A 20,378-nucleotide genomic window follows, 5' to 3' on the forward strand; every position below is an offset into this window, starting at 1 on the left:
TTTTTTTTTTTTTTTTTGAGACGGAGTCTCGCTCTGTCACCCAGGCTAGAGTGCAGTGGCCGGATCTCAGCTCACTGCAAGCTCTGCCTCCCGGGTTTACACCATTCTCCCGCCTCAGCCTCCCGGGTAGCTGGGACTACAGGGGCCCGCCATACCCCCCCTGCTAGTTTTTTGTATTTTTTAGTAGAGACGGGGTTTCACCGTGTTAGCCAGGATGGTCTCGATCTCCTGACCTCGTGATCCACCTGTCTCGGCCTCCCAAAGTGCTGGGATTACAGGCTTGAGCCACCGCGCCTGGCCCCAAGTACAATTTTATGGGAAGCCCATCAGGGCTACTTTGTGCGGCAGCTCTGTTTTCCTCGACAGCCCCTGTGGTGTTTCTGAGGCATCTCAGGCTCCTGGGAGCATAGTTGGAGAGACATAAACTAGATGTTTGCTCCAGAGCCTTTCTAGTTTCAACTATTTATATATAAAACTTGGATCCCAGACCTTTTTCTTACCTACCTGCAAAGTTGAAGCTGAGTTGAACTTGTGCTGGGCAAATAACAGCAATATCGTTTCTTGTCTGTGTGGCTTCCTGGTCTAGAATGCTGCCACATCCGGGTCTCATGAGCCTCTTACTGTAACTTCACCAAGAAGGCAGTATGGGAGATTCCAGAAGGGATAACTGAAGACCAGAGAGAAGTGACTTGCCCAAGGCCACACAGCTGGTACAAGTGGGACCAGAACTCCAGACTCTTAACTCCTAGGAAAAGGGGCTTTTCCACATGGCCCACTCCCCAGGCAATCAGCAGGCAAGGAGAGGTTTGCTAAGCCCCATCCTCCAACATTAAAACAAAGTGCTAGAGCCCAAGGGGACAGTTCCTAATGATCTTTCATTCCTAACGATGTCACAAGAGTCCCTGTGTATCAGCCCTGGTGTATGTGCCCTGAATGTTTTCCTGCCTGACCTAGAGTTAACCCCTTAAAGCAGGAATGGTCAAGGCTGGCCATCTGGGTCCCAGGGGAGGGAGGAGCTGGGGTGACTGTGAGTCCTCGTTCCAGCCATGTTCCAGGGCTGGGTTCTTCCTCCCAGAACGGTAAGCTGGAAGGGGCAGTTAAGGGGAATCAGAGATGAGGTGGAGTCCTGGGTCTCGCACTGAGGAAAAAAGTACATGAGCTGCCTCGGGCCAAAAGACCTGTGTGAGGGTGTTGGTCAGGTGCCTGGTCTTGCCACCCATGACCTGCCAGAACCCCAGGAGCAAGTGTCAGTGTACAAAGGGAAAGGTCTGGCAGGGTCTGGGGAGACATTATGGTGTGGATCTGCTTCTCACCAGCGGTGTGATCCTGCTTGAGCCTCAGTTTTCTCATCAGTAAAATCATGAAAGCCATACCACTGGCCCTTTATTTTATTATTACTATTATTATTTTTTGAGACGGAGTCTTGCTCTGTTGCGCAGGCTGGAGTGCAGAGGCACGATCTCAGTTCACTGCAACCTCCACCTCCTGGGTTCAAACGATTCTCCTGCATCAGCCTCCCAAGCACCTCGGACTATAGGTGTGTGCCACCATGCCCAGCTAATTTTTGTATTTTTAGTAGAGACGGGGTTTCGCCATGTTGCCCAGGCTGCTCTTGAAATCCTGGCCTCATGTGATCCTCCCATCTCAGCCTCCCAAAGTGCTGTGATTACAGGAGTGAGCCACCACACCTGGCCAGGACTCGCCCTTTCTTGAGAGTGGATTCTAGAGTCCTCTGACTGGTTTAAATCTGGCTTTTTTCATTTACCTAATGAAAAAAGTGACTTTGAGCCACTCTCTATGGGCCTCACTGAGTTCCCTCACTTGTAAAATGGGAATAAGTAAAGGGCCTTCTCAGAGGTTGTGAGGATTAAATGAGAAGATGCATGTAAAGCTTCTTGCATGGTGGCACATAAACACTCAGTAAATGGTAGCCATGATGGTGATGATGGTGATGATGATGAGGGTGATGATAACTTTAATTCTATTAGTAGTACCTGTCTGTGTGGGGTTAGCAGGTGAGGGAGCAAATGACTTAGCAAACAAAGGCCCATCTTTGGGTACTCAGTAAGGCTTGGTCAGGGCTGGGGCCTCTGGATGCAAGCATTGGTGATGGTAACCATCACAGGTCAGCCTCACACTCAGCAGACTAGGCCTGATGGTTCCAGGCCAGGAGACTTTTCTGCCTGGTGCCTTTGCCTGGCACCGTGCACCCAGAACCTTGGTTCTTTCCTTCCACCAACTGTGCGCTGCTTGGCAAAGGTGCTAGCCCCAACTTTTCTGGACTACATTTGACAAGTTCACCAGTGTAGGGCTCCTTTCTGTCCCCTCCACAAGGTTACAATACCTTTTCAGCACAGGCTGGAGGTTGGCTGATTGGGCGTGGTATGCACGTGCATCTGTGCACATGCGCACACATACTCACATGCATGCCCCCACACACACTCCCCAGCCCACGTGCTCCCCCGCTGAGCTTCCAGGAGCCTCATGTCCCCACCCCCACCACACCCTCTCTTCTTCCTCCCCCACCACAAAAGCCACAGGTGACAGCAGTCTCTGGCAACACAGCAGACACAATGCAAAACCCAGAGGCAAGTGTCTTTGTTAGACTGTTTTAAACGTCTTAGCAGGATGTGGACCCAGGTGGCTAACGGCCAATTTGGCCGGAGCAAATTCTTCTCACCACAGTGGGTTCAGAGAATGAGTAGAGGGCTGGGAGGTGGGCTCAGGGACCTTGCATGGCGCTGAAGGGTGAAAGAGCTGGAGTGCCGGTTCATCCGGCCCCATCAGCTCTCAACCAAATGCATGTGTCCTTGGGCAAAAACCATCCCCTGTCTGAAGCTCAGTTTTCCTGTCTGTAAAATGGAGAAACTAGATACTGTCCACACAAGGTGAAGGGGCATCCAAGAATGTGGGAGGATTTAACAGCATTGTAGCTGTGGCTACACTTTGGAAAGTTCAAAGGGCTCCTTGAATGCCAGGGAAGTCTAGAATAGTGACGCGTTCAGGCTGCCCGAGTTTGTTTTCCAACCTCTGGTAGGGTCATATTTCAGAGTGCCTCGCCACATACCCTCCTACTCCACAGCCAAATTCCTGTGGCTTAACTCCCTCTGCCGTTACTTGGCATAGAGCCCACCCAGGGTTTAGGAACGATGGGTTCACATGTGGGGGGTTGCTGTTTCATGCCCTGACTGGGTGGGAAAAGCTCTGGCTATACCCAACAGGTGGTGATAGGTTTGGACTCTCCTGGGACCATGGCACCCTGGGGTGGTAGGGGCATTGCTCTCTTGGGGTTTTGTTTGGCGGGAGGGGAGCAGCTGTAGCAATCTGTGCTAGGTTATAGGTTAGGCCTACTGAGATCACAGGAGAGAAGAGACTAGCTGGCTCTCCTATCTCGGGGCCTGGGGTTAGGAGCCCAGGGTGCAGTATACAACCCCGGGGTGCAGGGAGGTGTCGTCTGGGGCCAAGAAGCCCTGTGTTCCTGGGGCCTGGTCTTGGAGAAGGAGGATGAATGCAAAGGTTTCCAGGTCAGGGCCAGCAGGGACCCTTGGGGTATGTTCGGTGCAGGGTGAGGGGATCTAAGCAAGGGAGCCCCCCATCTAGATGGAGGGTTACCAGGGTAGTCTGGAGCCTCTAGACACTCCAGCCGAGGATGGCAAGAGTGGAGACCACTAACACAGAGGCCCAGGAGGCAGTGTCTGGGGCCCTGGCTGCCAGGGGCTCTGTGTGCTGTTGAAGCCACTTGAACTCCTCCAGCAGCTGGCGCCTCTGCAGCTCTGGACCCACCTTCTCCCGGATGGTCTGGTAGTAGCGATTCAGGTACTGGAGCTGCGAAAGATAGAAGGGGTGAGAGCCTCTCCAAGCCAAGCTGCCAAGAGGTGAAGTCTTGGTGACACCCAATCCCCTGCTGTGGTACTCCAGCTGTCACCATGGTCCAGATTGCCACAGGTCCCCCACCATCATCAGGACTCAGGAATTCTCTGGGGCTTTCCAGAGGCTGTTCCCCTCGGTGGCTGTTTCATGTCATGGTGATGTTCATGGGCGGTGGGGTGGGTAGATTTCAGGCCCAGTAATGTGAGTAAGCTGGGCAGGCATTCTTATCCTCAGCTTACAAAATAGGAGACTGAGGCGAAAGAATGGAAGGGATCACTTATAGTTCCAGGCCTTGTAGTGACTGAGCTCAGAGGCCCAATCTCAGACCCCTCCAGTTATTCACTACCTGGGGTTGGGCAGGCTGGTCTGACTGGAAAGTTCTAGAAGCTCTGGGGTCTCTGATGAGCTGGGGAGGAATGCCCTAGTGTGTGTCTGCAGGTGCCACCAGTGTGGACCCTCCTGGGGGAGGTGAAGGGACAGAGGATGTGGTGGCAAGTAGCAGAGGCAGGAAAGGCCCAGGGTCAGGGAGAAAGCAATGCTGAGGGGCACTCACATGCTCGGGAGATAGCAGGCTGACATCAATGAGGTTCCGGTCATAGGGCACAAATGATACCACTTCAAAGGTCAGGTAGCTCCCTGGGTACTGAGAGCCCACAAGAGAAGGCAAGTAAGCAGGACAGTGAGGGGCAGGACAGTGAGGGAGGAGGAGGAGCTGGGCTGAAGGGAAGGAGGGAGCACTCCACCCAGAGGACACAGAGAGCTGGGCTTCATCAACCCTGGACACTCTGGGTAGATCTGAGCCTTCTAGAGTCCCTTCTCTTCGCCAGCCCCCTTGTCTGCCACTTAGTGCTCCACCTTTGGTGCTTCCCTCCTGATTCTGGAAATTTAGACTTAGGTTTGTGTTTTTCAAAGTATGTACATCAACAGCACTTAGGGAGCATGATAAATATGCAGATTTCAGGGCCCACCTCCCAAACCTACTGGAGGCAGAATCCTTAGGGCAGGGCCCAGAAATCTAAATTTCAATTATTTTATTTTATTTTTTTGAGATAGGATCTCCCTCTGTTACCCAGGCTGCAGTGCAGTGACGCGATCACAGTCCCCTGCAGCCTCTACTTCCTGGGCTCAGGTGATCCTTCTACCTCAGCCTCCCAAGTAGCTGGGATTATTGATGGACACCACCACACCCAGATAATTTTTGTGTTTTTTGTAGAGATGCAGTTTCACCATGTTGGCCAGACAGGTCTTGAACTCCTAAGCTTAAGTGAACCACTCACCTCAGCTTCCCAAAGTGCTGGGATTACAGGCATGACCCACCATGCCCGGCTGATCTGATGGTTTTATAAGACAGTTTTCCCTGCTCTTGCTAGTTCTCTCTTTCCTGCCACTATGTCAAGATCCTTGCTTCCCTTTCGCCTTTTGCCATGATTGTAAGTTTCTTGAGGCCTCCCCAGCCATGTGGAACTATGAGTCAATTAAACCTCTTTCCTTTAAAAATTACCCAGTCTTGGGTAGTATCTTTATAGCAGTGTGAGAACAGACTAATACACCAGTTTCTACAAAAAAATACAAAAATTAGCTGAGCATGCTGGTGTCCATCTATAGTCCTACTTATTTGGGAGGCTGAGGTGGAAGGGTGGGAGGATCACCTGAGCCCAGGAGGTCGAGGCTGCAGTGAGCTGTGATCATGCCACTGCACTCCAGCCTGGGCAACAGAGTGAGACCCTGTCTCTAAAAATAAAAGAGGTTGGGTACGATGGATGGCTCACACCTGTAATCCCAGCACTTTGGGAGGCCGAGGTGGGTGGATCATTTGAGGTCAGGAGTTCAAGATCAGCATGACCAACATGGTGAAACCCTGTCTCTACTAAAAATACAAAAATTAGTAGGGCATAGTGGTGGGTGCCTATAGTCCCACCTATTTGGGAGGCTGAGACCACAAAAGATGTAGAGGAGAACCTGTATCAACTCATTTATAATCTCAGGGTGGAAAAGAGCCTTTCTGTGCAAGACCAGAAGCTATGAAGGAAAAGATTAATAACTCTGACTAAACTAAATATAAAATGGAAACAATGTTTATGGAAACAATGCCATAAACAAAGCCAAGAGATGTGTGACAAATATAGCACATTTCACAGAAAGAGGGTGAATTTTCTTATTTACCATGAGCTTTTACAAATCCATAAGACAAAAACAGGCAAAACAGGAAAAAATAGGGCAAAGGACATGAAAAGGCAATTCACTAAAATTAACACCAAATGGTCCACATACATGTGGAAAGATGCTCAAGTCCATCCTTAAAGAAATATAAGGCCAGGCGTGGTGGCTCACGCCTGTAATCCCAACACTTTGGGAGGCCGAGGCTGGTGGATCACCTGAGGTCGGGAGTTTAAGACCAGCCTGGCCAACATGGTGAAACGCCATTTCTAATAAAAATAGAAAATTTAGCCGGTCGTGGTGGTGCGCGCCTGTAATCCCAGCTACTCGAGAGGCTGAGGCAAGAGAATCACTTGAACCCGGGAGGCAGAGGTTGCGGTGAGCCAAGATCTCGCCACTGCACTCCAGCCTGGGAGAGGGAGACTCCATAAAAAAAAAAAAAAAAAAAAGAAATACAAATCAAAACAACAATAGCATACCATGTTTCACCTATCAGATTGGCAAAATTTAGTGACTTTGGTGATTCTCAGTGCTAGTGAGTATGTGAGGAAATGGGCACTCTCACACACTGTTGGAGAAAGTACAATTGGTGCAACCTTTCTGGAGGGCAGTTTGACAATATCTGTCAAATTACCTATTAAAAATGCTTGTACTTTTTGTCTCTGAAATCCCGACACCAGATATGTACCTTCTGGATATAGTCCCAAAAGCTCACCAAGAAGTTTATACAGTGATGTTGATTTGTAGCATTGATGGTAAATATAGTAAAAATTTGGAAACAGCCTCAATATCCACGGCTGGTTAAATAAACCATGGGACAGCCACGTACTATAGGCTCTTCCACAACCCTTAAAAAGAATGAGGTAGGTCTCCCTGCGCTATTGTAGAGCACTCTTCTAGGTTTACTATTAAGTAAGGGGCAGCCGGGCAGGAAAGGAAGATGCAGAAAAGTATGTATGGTAGAATCCATTTTGTGTGAATTTTCAAAATATATACATAGATAGATACATATGCTGTGTGTGCCTGAGATGTTCTCAGGAAGGAAACTGAGCAAGAAAGATACTTTTTTCCCCTTCTCTTTTATTTCTTTCTTTTTTTCTTTTTCTTCTTCTTTTTTTAGAGACAGAGTCTCGCTCTGCCACCCAGGCTGGAGGGCAGTGGTGCGATCTCGGCTCACTGCAACCTCCACCTCCCGGGTTCAAGCGATTCTCTTGTCTCAGCCTCCTGAGTAGCTGAGATTACAGGCACGCACTACCATGCCAGGCTAATTTTTGTATTTTTTAGTAGAAATGGGGTTTCACCATGTTGGCCAGGCTGGTCTGAAACTCCTGACCTCAAGTAATCTACTCACTTCTGCCCCCCAAAGTGTTGGGATTACAGGTGCCTGGCCCTGATTTGTATTTTTTTGTTTGTTTTGAGACAGAGTTTTGCTCTTGTTGCCCAGGCTGGAGTACAATGGCATGATCTTGGCTCACCACAACCTCCACCTCCTGGGTTCAAGTGATTCTCCTGCCTCAGCACCCCGAGTAGCTGGGACTACAGGCATGCACCACCACACCCAGCTCATTTTGTATTTTTAGTAGAGATGGGGTTTCTCCATGTTGGTCAGGCTGGTCTGGAACTCCTGACCTCAGGTGATCCACCTGCCTCGGCCTTCCAAAGTGTTGGGATTACAGGTGTGAGCCACTGCGCCCAGCCTTGTATTTCTTTAAGAATGAACTTGAGCAACTTTCCACATGTATGTGGACCATTTGGTGTTAATTTGAGTGAATTGCCTTTTCATATCCTTTGCCCTATTTTTTCCTGTTTTGCCTATTTTTGTCTTATGGATTTGTAAGAGCTCATGGTAAAATAAGAAAATTCACCCTCTCACAATGCCATAAACAAAGCCAAGAGATATTTGTCACACATCTCTTGGCTTTGTTTATGGCATTGTTTCTATAAACATTGTTTCCATTTTCTATTTAGTCAGAGTTATTAATCTTTTCCTTCATGGTTTCTGGTCTTGCACAGAAAGACTCTTTTCCACCCTGAGATTATAAATGAGTTGATACAGGTTTTCCTCTACATCTTTTGTGGTCTCATTGCTCACCTTAAAACTTTGGTCCATCTGGAATTTTATTTTGGAGGTTATTCAGTTTAATCCCCCCAAATGATTAGCCATTTGTTCCCCCTGTCCATTTGCTGAATAATCATTTTCTTCTTACTGTTTTGCAAAATCAGCTTTCTTGTAAATTAAATTCCCATGTTGTTTATGGGAATAAGAGGGTTTATTTCTGGACTAATTGTTCTGTTTCATTGTTACAGCTGTCTATTTCATCTCCAGTGTCATACTATTTTAGTTATGGTAGTTTGTGTTCAAATTTGAGAGGGCTGGCTTTTCTTATTGCTTTTTTTTAGATGGGGTTTTGCTCTGTCACCGAGGCTAGAGTGCAGTGGCGTAATCACGGCTCACTGCAGCTTCAACCTCCCTAGGCTCAGATGATCCTCCCATCTCAGCCTCCTGAGTAGCTGGGTCTACGGGTACATGACACCACACCCAGCTAATTTTTTCTTTTTTTTGTATTTTTTGTAGAGATGGGGTCTTGCCGTGTTGCCCAGGCTGGTCTCAAACTCCTGAGCTCAAGCGATCCTCCTGCCTTGGCCTCCCAGAGTGCTGGGATTACAGGCATGAGACACTGCACCTGGCCCTGCTCTTCTTTTTCAGAATTTTCCTAGCTATCTTCGCATGTTTATTTTTACAAATAAACTTTACTATCATTTTGTGAAGTTACAAAAGTATCCAGTTAGTATTGGAATTGAGGTTGTGTTGAATTTATAGATTAATTTAGAGATAAATGATATCTTCATAATATTGAGGCTTCTCTCCAGAGAGCACCATTTACTTAAATCTTTTTTATGTCCCTTAGTAGAGAGTTTCTCCATGTAAGCCTTTTAAAGTTTACATCTAGGCATTTTATCTTGTTGGCTGCTATTATACAGAATCTTTATTTCTAACAAGTTCCCCTGGCGATTATTATGTGCATTGAGAACCAATGATATAGGGCAGGAATAATGATTCACTTGGTCTGGAGTGGGGCCTGGGCATGGGCATTTAAAACACGAGAAAGCTCTCTGGGTGATTCAAATGTGCAAGCAAGTTTGAAAAGTCTGACTTATGGAATTCCTAAGGAAGACTCCACATAAATTCATGCCTGCACACTAAATGTCCTTCTCCTTTGATCTTCCTTCCCCCTTTCCTCCCATGCAGCCCAAAGTCACTGACATGCTGCCCACACCTCCAGCCCATCCTGGTGGCAGTTTACCTTGGTCTTTGCTTCTACCACGAGAGCCACGTCTTCGAGACGGATCCCAAATTCTCCATCCTTATAGTAACCAGGTTCTGGGAGACACAGAGATGCTGGTGGCATTAAGCCGGGAGAGGGTCCAAGCCCAGGCTTCCTGTACCTACTGATGAGTGGCTGGAGGGACTGCTGCCTGGCTGTCCCCTGGCTGTTCCCTGGCTGTTGATTCTGGCAGCCCCACAACTGGTTAGATGCTTGGCTAAGCAGAGGCAACTCATCCCTGTCAGGCCTCAGATCCCCCACAGGGGCATCTGTGACTCATCCTCTCTTCTCTGTAGCCCAGCAGGGAAGACCTAAAATCCCACTTGGGTCCTGAAGGTACTCCCATCTCTCTGGATGCCACTGTCCTGTTACTCTAGCATTTGGCAACTCCAGAGTCTGGATATACCTCTGGGTCTATGGCCATACCACCCTGAACGCGCCTGATCTCGTCTGAATATACAGCTGGGACCCAACTCCCAAGGGCAAAAAGAGGTGAGTCCTGAGCTGTACTAGTGCCTGCTGTGCTCCTCTGAAGGCTGGTACACCCTAGACTGCAGTTCTGGGCTAGCCCTGCTCTGGGATGGGGTGGTGAGGTAGAGGGGCCTGAGGGCCATACCAATGGAAGTGAACATGCCCTTGGCCATGGCGATGTTGTTGGACTGGAATCCCACTGGCCCTAGAAAGGAAGACATAAAGATGGTATCAGTTATCCTATACTCACCAGCTTGGAAGTGAGCAGCTTCCAAGGAAGAGCAGGTAAGTGAGGATCCCGGAGCATCTCTACGAGCACAGGTCCATTACATCATTGTCTGCCTGGGCCTGGCACACACCAGATTGGCTCTGGCTTTTATTATTTATTTAGGTATTGAGGGGGTCTTGCTGTGTTGCCCAGGCTGGAGTGCAGTGGCACCATCATGGCTCACTGCAGCCTTGACCTCCTGGGATCCTCCCACCTCAGCCTCCCGAGTAGCCAGGACTACAGGCACATGTTACCACACATGGATACTTAAAACATTTCTTTTGTAGAGACAGGGTCTTGCTGTGTTTCCCAGGCTAATCTCAAACTCCTGGCCTCAAGTGATCCTCCCACCTTGGCCTCCCAAAGCAGTGGGACTACGGGTGTGAGTCACCACATGCAGCTGGCTCTGGCTTTTACTTCTCTGGGGTCTATACAAGTTAGCCACTAGACTTTGACCCTCTTTCTGGTGCCCTCTTGAATGCCAAGCAGCCAGCAGGACTGGCCTGCTGCTGGCATTCCTCATTTACCCTGTGGAGCTGGGTAACCTTGGTTAGATCATGGCATCTTTGTGGGTCTTTGTCATTTCCATACCTGTGAAATGCTCTACCTTCATAGAGAGTATAATAAAAGTGGGGGATGGGGGGAGGCTGGGGAGTGCTGAGGAGATACCTACACTCATGCACACACAGGAAGTTGCCAATGCCATGGCCTGTCCCGTGACCATAATTGAGCCCAGCATCCCACAAGGCTCTGCGGGCAAAGGCCTCCACCATTCGCCCTGGAAGGGAAGAGAGATTGACCCCAGTCAGATGGCTTTACCGAAGACTGTCCACCTTGCCCCTTCCTGCTCCACTATCAGAGTGGTGCCCAAGAAGAGGCCCCTGAGAGGCCACTAAGCATGCACTGATGCAATGATGTTGGGTTGGGATGGAAAAGGGCTGATGGATGGAGTTAGTGGTTCCCTCGCCAGACCAGCCCATCACTATCTCCAGCTTACTGTACATTGTATCCATTACCTGGATTGATGCCTCTACTATAATTTCTCCCCATCTGTCAGGGCTTTGCACTTTGACACCTAATTCCTCTAAGAATCCTCCCATAACTGCTGTGGCCCACTGATGTCTCCCACCTCTGAGCAACAGTGTTAGATTAAGAAACTTGAGTTCAAGGCCTGGGTCTCCTGCTAACCTTCTGTGTGACGTTGGGCAAGTCACTTTCTCTCTCTAGGCTGGATTTTCTCGTTTACATAAGGGATGGGATGATGACAAAATCCTTGCCCCACTAGCCTCCCAGGGTGATGGTCTGAGTCCTGGTCCTGTGAAATCAGGGCCTGAGGCTGTGTCCATCCTGGTTTCTGAAACCCACCTGATGTAGCAGCAGGAAAGATGAGCCTGGACAAGTCAATATTTCCTATCAGCACACGGGTGTACGCCTCCTGATGGGGAGAGGAAGAGGTGATGTGGAGGACGGGAGGAGGAGCCAGGGGAGTTTCCAGTTGCTTGGCCTATGGATACATGGTGCAGGGCCCAGGCCTGGATGTGTGTGAGCAGGGTGGGGGGAGTTGCATCGTCATCTGTGGCTGCCCGGGTTCTGGAAGATGGCCAGCAGAGACTGAAGAGGGCCTTCCCAAAGCTGGGGCTCCATCACGTGCTTCTCTATGGCTGGTTTATGAGGGTCATTACAATATCTGCAGGAGACACTTGGTGACGGTGAGCCGAGGCTGTGACTCCCTGGGCTGAATCCTGACTCAGTCACTCACTCTGAGACCTTGGGCAGGTGACTTTAACTGCTGTGTGCCTCAGTTTCCTTATCTGCGATGGGAAGATAACAGGACCTAGCTCCTAAGGTTGTTGGGAGAGGCGGGCAGACTAATGTACGGAAGGTGCTGCCAACAGCGCGCATGCTTCATGGAAGGTTAGTGCTCTCATTCCTGTGGTTGTGACGGCTGCTGAGTTTTCTTAAGGCCTTTCATGAGGGTTGAGGTTTGCTGACTTGGCAGCTTAGCCTTCCTCTGTCAGGGGAGGGAGGTGGGCTGACAGTGGCCTCTTCTGGTCACTTCCAGAGGCGATGTGGTCAATCTCCACCACCACACACGTGCATAGGCTTGTCACTTTGTGCAGGACAGCCAGAGGCAGCAGACTCTGCCACTAGACTGTGAGCTCCTGGAGGCCTGCACAGCATTTTGTTCCTCTCTCTGTGTTTCCAGCACAATGTCTGCCCCATAGTTGGCCTGCTGCGTGCAGCATGACGGCAGCTCATTGCTCCACCCCCAGGGCCCTCTGGTGTACAGAGACAATGCCTTCGCCTCTGTCCCAGCTAGCCAGCCTGAACACCTCTGGCTCCTTTCCACTGCGGAGGCTTCACTTGTGCCGTTTTCCTCCACTTGGGATGCCTTTCTTTCTTCTTTCTGCTGAGTATAGGGCCAGGCACACAGGCAGCAACAAAAAAATATTTGTGTACTGATTTACCAGGATAGGATGAGGCTCAGCTTGGGCTGAGGCCTTGTCAGTTGTCTGAAATATCCCCAGGGAAGCAGCAGGGAGCACTGGGTTTTCTGGCACCATGTATGACCTTGGGCAAACTACATAACCTCTCTGTGCCTCAGTTTTAGCCTCTGAAATGGAAGGGATCTTGATTGCTTGGGTGCCCCCTTGAGGGAGGGTGGAGAGGGGAAATCTGGGCCCATGCTTACCTTCTGGAAGGCAGAGGGGGTGCCCCAGTGGACTGTTCTGGTGATGTCTGTAGTCCCGTCCCTGTGGAAAAGGAAAACCAACACGTCCTGCTCTCCCAAATGCCTGGGGCTAGTGACTGGGGCCATGTGCTTTCTGTGTGCTTTCCATAAATGGCAGGGCTGGGATGCGATGCGTGGACGGCAAAAGGAAGAAGACAGCTACCATAATCAAAATCACCTCTTCAGCGCCTATGTGTGAAAGGCCTCTGCAAAGCTATCAAGTTAAAAACCACTAAGTTGTCTGACAAGTGTGACTCCCTGCCCTACACACTCCTCCCCCATCCCACTCATTTTGGCTGTTTTGTAGATCTGGGTTTCCTTGGGTCTGGCTGGTTCTGAAAGCAAGGCTTCTTCCAGGTTTCCTGGGAGGCAGAAAGGGGATTGTCCCCTTTTTACAGCTGGGGAAACTGAAGTCCAGAGAGATTATGTTATCATAACACTCTCATATTCAGATAGTTATTGACCATTTATAGGACACTTTTGCTGCTCCCTGGGAAGAATGGCAGAGGAGGCCTCATTATCCCCATTTCACAGATGAGGCCATTGAGGCCATGCAGCTGTTTCCCTCTCTGAACCTCAGTGAAGCCAGGCCTAGAGGAAGCACTGCCTATCCACGCAGTCCTCTCCATGGCAAACACAGATCTGACCCAGTGATTTGCTGAGTTCCATTGAGGTGAAGCCTCAGCCCTAAGGTCTGACTCTCAACCCTCAGCTGCAGCAGTTGCCACAGGATGGTCCCTGTGATCACGCCTTGGTGAGGAAGAGGGGAGAAATGGTCCCAGGGCTCTGGGGCTCCTCCTTGGGTCATAGGGTGTGGTGGCCTTCTTCTTCAGAAGGAAAGAAGAGGAAGTGAGGTGACTATTTCCCCGGCCTCACCCTACTCTGAACACACTCCATTCCAGCAACGCCCCCACAAATTCACTTCCCCTTTGCTCACTGGCCATCTCAAGTACACACAGCATCAAACTCCTGACCAGCAAAGGCTGCTAAGCTGAGCGTCTGCTACTCTAGATCCCCGAGAGCTGTGCTAAGAACAAGCAAAGAGCCTCTGTTGTTAGCACATTCGCCATTTCCACAGGATAGAGACTGGGAAACCATTTGAAACTATCCCTTGCTCCTCCATCAGTTCAGCGCGGCCCTTCTTTTGCCCCACCTCATGCTTCCCACAGTCTACTTCCTTCCTTAATGAGAAGGGAAAATCTTTCAGGTCAGCTCGGCTCAGCTCAACTCTGGTGTGAATGATTGGTTACACGTTTGGAAGGAATAGGGTTCGCCTTTTTTTTTTTTTTAACAGTCTTGCTCTGTTGCTCAGACTGGAGTGCAGTGTCATGATCACGGCTCAGTGCAACCTCTGCCTCCCGGGTTCAAGTGATTCTCCTGCCTCAGCTTCCCTTGGAAAGCATGCTCCACCACACCCGGCTAATTTTTGTATTTTTAGTAGAGATGGGGTCTCACCATGCTGCCCAGGCTGGTCTCAAGCTCCTGACCTCAGGTGATCTGCCCGCCTCAGCCTCCCAAAGTGCTGGGATTACAGGTGTGAGCCACCATGCCTGGCCAGGTTAGCCTATTCTGCATGACTGTCATGTCTGAGCATTCAGGTTGTACACTGTACAAGGGTAGCCCATCGAAAGGGTTGCTTCTCTCATCTGCCCCCACCTCTACCCTGAACAGTGCCATGGGGAAGAGGGGGCTGAGGAGTCTGCATGATGTTGGTGGTGCAGGGTTGTCCAGGGTGTGCACGAGTGGGTGAGAGTAGGGTGTATGTGTTTGTGTAGCCAGGCAGGGACATTAAGTATAGTTGCTCAGACTGTGTAATAATACGCGGACCTAGAAAACATTTTACTTGAGGCTTAGCATGGTGGCTAACGTCTGTAATCCCAACACTTTGGGACAGCACTTTGGGAGGGCAGGGCAAGTGGATCACCTGAGGTCAGGAGTTTGAGAGCAGCCTGGACAACATGGTGAAACTTCCATCTCTCTCTCTCTCCATATATATATATATATCCAGGCATATGGTGGTGAACACCTGTAGTCCCAGCTACTTGGGAGGCTGAGGCAGGAGAATCGCTTGAACCCAGGATGCAGACGTTGCAGTGAGCCAAGATCGCGCCACTGCACTCCAAACCTGGGCAACAGAATGAGACTCTGTCAAAAAACAAACAAACAAGCAAACAAACAACCCACACAAAACAGTAAACATTTTACTTGAGCAAAGGAAGTCTTTTCCTAATTCCCACAGAGGTGCTGCCTGGGTCCTGCCACTATTTCAGCCTCTGTGTATTTCCCACTGTGCAGGGACTCCTGTGTGTGAAAATGGGAAGGATGTTTGGGGCTCATTCCAGGTCTCTCCTTTCTCAGACGAAGAATCCATGGCTCAGGAAGGGAAAGCTTTGGCTGACTCTTGGCAGGCTCAGGAGGTCTGAGCAGAGACATCTAGGCCAGGGTGAGGTGAGGGGTACATACCAGTACTGCCCCCCAGAGTCCAGCAGGTACATCTCATCTGAGGACAGCTTGCGGTTCAGCTCCTTGGTCGGGCTGAGAAGGGGAAGAGAATGCTGAGAGGGGCAGCCTAACCCTGCACTGGATCACATGGGGGCCCTTGGTGGGAGGACCTCTGGGGTCTGGGCTTCCAGGCCAGTCCCTCTGGGGGAAGTCATTCTATCCCAAAGGGCCCTGGAAGAGAACTCAGTTTCCGTTGCTGCTGTCTTCAGCACAGGTCTGCTAATCTTGCACCCGGCTGAGCCAGGCCCTGGACCCCGGGAGAAGAGAGAGGGTGAAGTCCAGAATGTGAGAGCTGGGAGAGCCCTAAAGACCCCCCAGCCCAGCCGTCTCCTTTTCCATAAGGAGAAGCAGGCCCATGGAGGCCAAGGGGCTTGCACGAGGATGCGTGGTACAGCGGCGAAGAGTTGGGCCTCTACCTGGATGCTCCCTTCGGCCCTTTGTCTCTAACTTCCTGCTGCCTTCGAGAGCAGAGGGCCCCGAGAAGAAGCAGAGCACAGGAAGGGAGGGTTCCTCCAGGGTGGGGCTGCAGAGCAAGAGGTGGTAAAGCGGAGGAGCACCCACCCCGACACTCTAGCCCGAGTGGGTAGGCGGGGCTGGGGCAAGGCAGCCAAAAGCGTGGGAGACACCAGGGGACACCAGGGGAGGGAATTCTGGGACATATCAGGCACTCTCTTGGAGGGCATTGACCTCTCCCTGCTGTGCCCATGCCAGGCGGAGGCAGCTGGTCAGCTTGGCCCCCCACATTTCATCAGGCAGGCCTGCAGGGGTTTGTTTTCTATAGGGCCAAACACCTGGCTAGCCTGCATCTTGGGCCCACCTTGGTTGGTTCAGGCTGAGTGAACAGGCCTCTCTTCATGTGACCTCGTGAGCTTTAAGTATTAGCTAACATAAGCAACACACGGGAAGCCAGGGAAAAGCATCCAATGGTGTCTCCCTTCCAGGTCCCCTAGCCTCCGGTGCTCAGGCCTTTTCATTACACGGCAACTCCCTACTCCACACTGAGCTCCTCTCCCAGCCCCCACAGGGCTAAGGGCCTCAGACCTTTAATGTGGACTCAGGTCCCAGAACATCCCCCTCCCCTCACCCTGTTCCTCTATACACACAACGGGATCCCCCAACAGGGCCCTAGAAAATTAATTTTCCTCAAGTACCTGTAGTGGGCCAGGGCAGCATTCAGACCACTAGCAGAGATGGTTTCGAAACTGGGTCCAGAGGAGAACTGTTCTTCTCTGGAAAGTACAAGGCAAGGCATGGTCAATGAATCGGCCCCTGGACTGGGCTGGGCCCAGGATATCTAATAAAATCCAATGAAGGTCACGGCTGCCTCTACCAGACACCATTTGGCTCTCCCAGCCCTCACCTCCTGGTTCCATCTCCCCAAGCCTTGACCTGTCATTTATAGAGGAAGATCAGAGGACACACTGTAGACACCAATTATTCCCTCTCCACCTCCATTTTACGGATAGTAGTGAAGAAACCCAGCTCTTTGTATCTGAAAACTCCCCCAGTCCTGGAAGAGCATCCTATACCTCAAACCTACAATCCGGCCCTGACTTGGGCCAAGCATGCCTTCGGGAATCCTCCTCTCTACCTGGTATTCTCAAGTGGTCCAGGGGCTGACCTGGTCTGAGCCACAGCCTCCCCCAGGGAGAGCCAGATCGTGCCTGAAGCAGACACTAGGGGACGCTATTGGGTTGTGGCCCTTCGAGTTGTCCTGCTTTCAGCGGGGCGGGAAATGTAATCCAACGCCCCCTGGTCAACTCCCCGACCAACCAAGAACCTGTCTCTCCTTGTTCTACAGAGCCCTCCCCCACCCAGCCCGCATATGAGGAGGATCTCCCTTCCCGTTAAGTAAGGGGACAAATTCCCCCTCCCTGCCCCCACTGCAACACTAAAAAGGATGGCCGTGGCTCTTCACCCTCGGAACTTGTCCACGAGCTCTGCCCCCGAGAACTCGTCCACTGTGCCTTTGGGCACGTTCTTCTCCAGCCAGACCAAGTACCGGATCACAGCCACAGCGTCCCGCACCTGGAGTTGGGGAAGCAGGGAAACAGAGGAGCTGGCTGAGGTCTGATTACAGCCACAGGCTCCAAGACGATGGAGATCAGATAGCTGCTCCAGGATGTGGAGCTTTAAAAACACTGGCTATTTGATGTCAAAGAATTCTTGTTAGTGTTTATATGTGATCACAGTGTGTTCCTGTTTTTGAAAGAGTTCTGTGTTGACAGCAGAAATGACACGCTATCTAGGATTTACTTTTAAAAGAATCCAGCAGCAGAGGGGGTGGTGGTGGTGGTAATGAACATGGGGTTATAGACAAAACAAGAATGGCCATGAGTCAAGGATTGTTGAAGCTGGGTGAAGGGACACTGGAGATTATGATGCTATTTTCTCTACCTTTGTGTGTGTTTAAAATTTCCTATAAGATAAAGTTTTTTTTTTTTTTTTAAATGAGGTGGTTTATCTTAATTTTAACAAGAATTCTTTTTTAAAAATTGAGCCATCCTCTTGCCAGTGTGAGGAAATCATTACAGCTAACATTTAACACTTAGAATGTGCTAGATGGTGCTCAGAGCAATATACATATTCATTGAATTTTCACAACAACCATATGCTGTAAGATTACTATTATGATTCTCATTTTACAGATGGGGTAACTAAGGCCCAGAGAGGTAAAATGACTTGGCCAAGGTCACCCAGTTAGGAATTGGGTGGAACTGGGGTTTGAACTCAAGGCACCCTAGCTCCAGGGCCTGTGCTCTAAACCACTGTACTATATTGGGGATAAGGATATGTGGTGCATGTGGGTGCCTGGGAATAATTTGGTGTCTGCTTCTTTATTCCCTTCCCTCCCCTTCCCTTCTCTCTCTCTTTCTTTCTTTCTTTCTTTCTTTCTTTCTTTCTTTCTTTCTTTCTTTCTTTCTTTCTTTCTTTCTTTCTTTCTTTTTCTCTCTCTCTCTTTCTTTCTTTTCTTTCTCCTTCCTTCCTTCCTTCCTTCCTTCTTTCCTTCTTTCCTTCCTTCCTTCTTTCTTTCTCTCTTTTTTTTTTTGACGTAGTCTTGCCCAGGTTGGAGTGCAGTGGCATGATCTCAGCTCATTGCAACCTCTGTTTCCCAGGTTCAAGCGATTCTCATGCCTCAGCCTCCTGAGTAGCTGGGACTACAGGTGACTGCCACCATGCCCGGCTAATTTTTGTGTTTTTAATAGAGACGGGGCTTCACCATATTGGCCAGGCTAGTCTCGGACTCCTGAGCTCAAGCGATCCTCTCACCTTGGCCCCCCAAAGTGCTGGGATTACAGGCGTGAGCCACCACACCCAGCTTGCTTCTTTGTTTCATTGAGGGTCTTCTTCAGGCTCTTCTGGAAGCCTTTCCTTTCTAACTCATTAGGCTGGATACTCCCAAAAGGCCATGTCTGCCTGAACGTGGACTTACGTGGCTGGCCTTGAGGAGGGCCTGCTCCTTGCTGTTCTTCACTGCCTTGGTCATCATCACTGGGGAGTAGGTATCTGTCACGAGTTTCTCCTGTTGGGGGCACGGAGGAGAAAAGGAGGTCTGGGGGCACAGTAAAGGAGGTCTCCATGGCACAGGGGTGTTTTCAAAGGACTGGCAGGAGGACCCAGCAGAGGTGAGACTTGCCACCGTTTCTTGGCAACGCTCTCTCCTCTGTGTGCTTTCTGTCTTTCCTAGTTTTCCACATCCAGCTGAACCTTCTCTCCTTCCAGGAAGGCTTCCTTGATTGACACTGCCTTGCTTAGCAGTGAACTCCCTGTCTTTGGATCCCACTAGCACTCTGGGATGGATCAGAGTCTGGCCTGAGTCAATCGACGGGCTGTTCTGACAGTGTAAGTTTCCTGTACATATCATGACAGCTACCATTTATTGAACGCCTACCATGTGTCAGCCATATACACTATCTCCTTTAAATCTCCACTGAATGACTCCTGCGAGGTCAGGACTCTTATTGCCATTTTATAGGTGAAGAAAAAGACCCAGATTGGCTAAGTTGCTTGTCCAAAGTCACTGCACAGCTAGTTAGGGGTGGAGCTGGAATTCATTTTCAAGTTTGGCTGACTCCAAAGTCTCTGCTGTATCAGGCCATATACTCTCCAGCCTCCTGACAATTTTATGAGCTCTCTGGACGAACATCCCTGTTTCCTATTCTGTCTCTTCCCAGTTAGGCCAAGAAGGGAACTCACTGCACAGTTGTTGGCTGACCAGGTGACTGAATGGCTGAGGGGTTTCATCCCACTTTAGATTAAGACTTCTCAGGCCTGGAGCGGAGATTGGTGCCTGGCTTGGGCTGGGGCCTGGTAAACCCACCTTGGGTATCACTTCATAGATCCCATACATGGTATAGCTGGTCCCGATCCAGATCCTCACATCTCCCAATGCGTAGGCCTGGATGCTGTCACGAACTTGACTGTAATCCTCGATTTGCACACACATGGGGCCTGTGCAACTGGAGTTCAGATAGTTCAAGGTTTCAGAGCTAAAGCGACTCTTGTTTGCAAACAACCTGGGTGGGGCGGGAAGGCAAGGAGGGTCCTGAGCATCTGTTAAGAATGCAAAGGACCAGAGGCAGTCACAGTCCCTTTGTTCCTGGAGGTCAAAGGAAGCCAACCCCAGGGAGCCAAGCAGGCCAGATTTGGGATTCAACAGGGACAGAGGTTTAAAGAGTCAGGAAAAGCCAACAGGGGGTTTTCTAAAGGGTTGTGCTGGGGCAGGCACCAAGCTGATGGGCAACCAGAGGGCTGTACATTAAGGCAGGATCAGTGGTGAGGCATCGAGAGGGTGGAAGTTGGAGGAAGTCCACGACAGCAAACTAAGGAAAAGTCATACCTGATAGAAGAGTCTGTGAGCAGTGTGTAGGAATAGAAAAAGGGGTTATAGGGGATGTCACTGGCTCGAAGGTTGAAGAGCCCTGGGAAGAGAATTGACAAGGACTATTTAATGCTGATCTGCCTGAGGCAAGCTTTTCTTTTTTTTTTCTTTCCTTCTTTCCTTCTTTCCTTCCTTCCTTCCTTCCTTCCTTCCTTCCTTCCTTCCTTCCTT

At 50.1% G+C, this 20,378-nt stretch overlaps 1 protein-coding gene across 1 annotated transcript in view; it reads right to left on the bottom strand.

Moving 5' to 3' along the window:
* Positions 1 to 2,582: 2,582 nt before the first annotated feature.
* XPNPEP2 (X-prolyl aminopeptidase 2) overlaps positions 2,583 to 20,378 on the bottom strand; it is a 30,714-nt gene continuing 12,918 nt past the window's right edge. Inside the window, exons 9-21 of the mRNA XM_023198830.2 lie at positions 20,166 to 20,247; positions 19,647 to 19,842; positions 18,759 to 18,848; positions 17,244 to 17,353; positions 16,477 to 16,554; positions 15,287 to 15,358; positions 12,785 to 12,845; positions 11,458 to 11,527; positions 10,766 to 10,870; positions 9,970 to 10,029; positions 9,333 to 9,409; positions 4,424 to 4,513; positions 2,583 to 3,825 (exon numbers count right to left, since the gene is read on the bottom strand). Coding sequence (XP_023054598.1) covers positions 3,631 to 3,825; positions 4,424 to 4,513; positions 9,333 to 9,409; positions 9,970 to 10,029; positions 10,766 to 10,870; positions 11,458 to 11,527; positions 12,785 to 12,845; positions 15,287 to 15,358; positions 16,477 to 16,554; positions 17,244 to 17,353; positions 18,759 to 18,848; positions 19,647 to 19,842; positions 20,166 to 20,247 — 1,286 coding nt within the window. The 3' untranslated portion in view covers positions 2,583 to 3,630. The remainder of the gene's footprint in view (positions 3,826 to 4,423; positions 4,514 to 9,332; positions 9,410 to 9,969; positions 10,030 to 10,765; positions 10,871 to 11,457; positions 11,528 to 12,784; positions 12,846 to 15,286; positions 15,359 to 16,476; positions 16,555 to 17,243; positions 17,354 to 18,758; positions 18,849 to 19,646; positions 19,843 to 20,165; positions 20,248 to 20,378) is intronic.

Source organism: Piliocolobus tephrosceles, chromosome 12 (assembly GCF_002776525.5).
Source record: "Piliocolobus tephrosceles isolate RC106 chromosome 12, ASM277652v3, whole genome shotgun sequence".
In the NCBI taxonomy this organism is placed as follows: Eukaryota; Metazoa; Chordata; class Mammalia; order Primates; family Cercopithecidae; genus Piliocolobus; species Piliocolobus tephrosceles.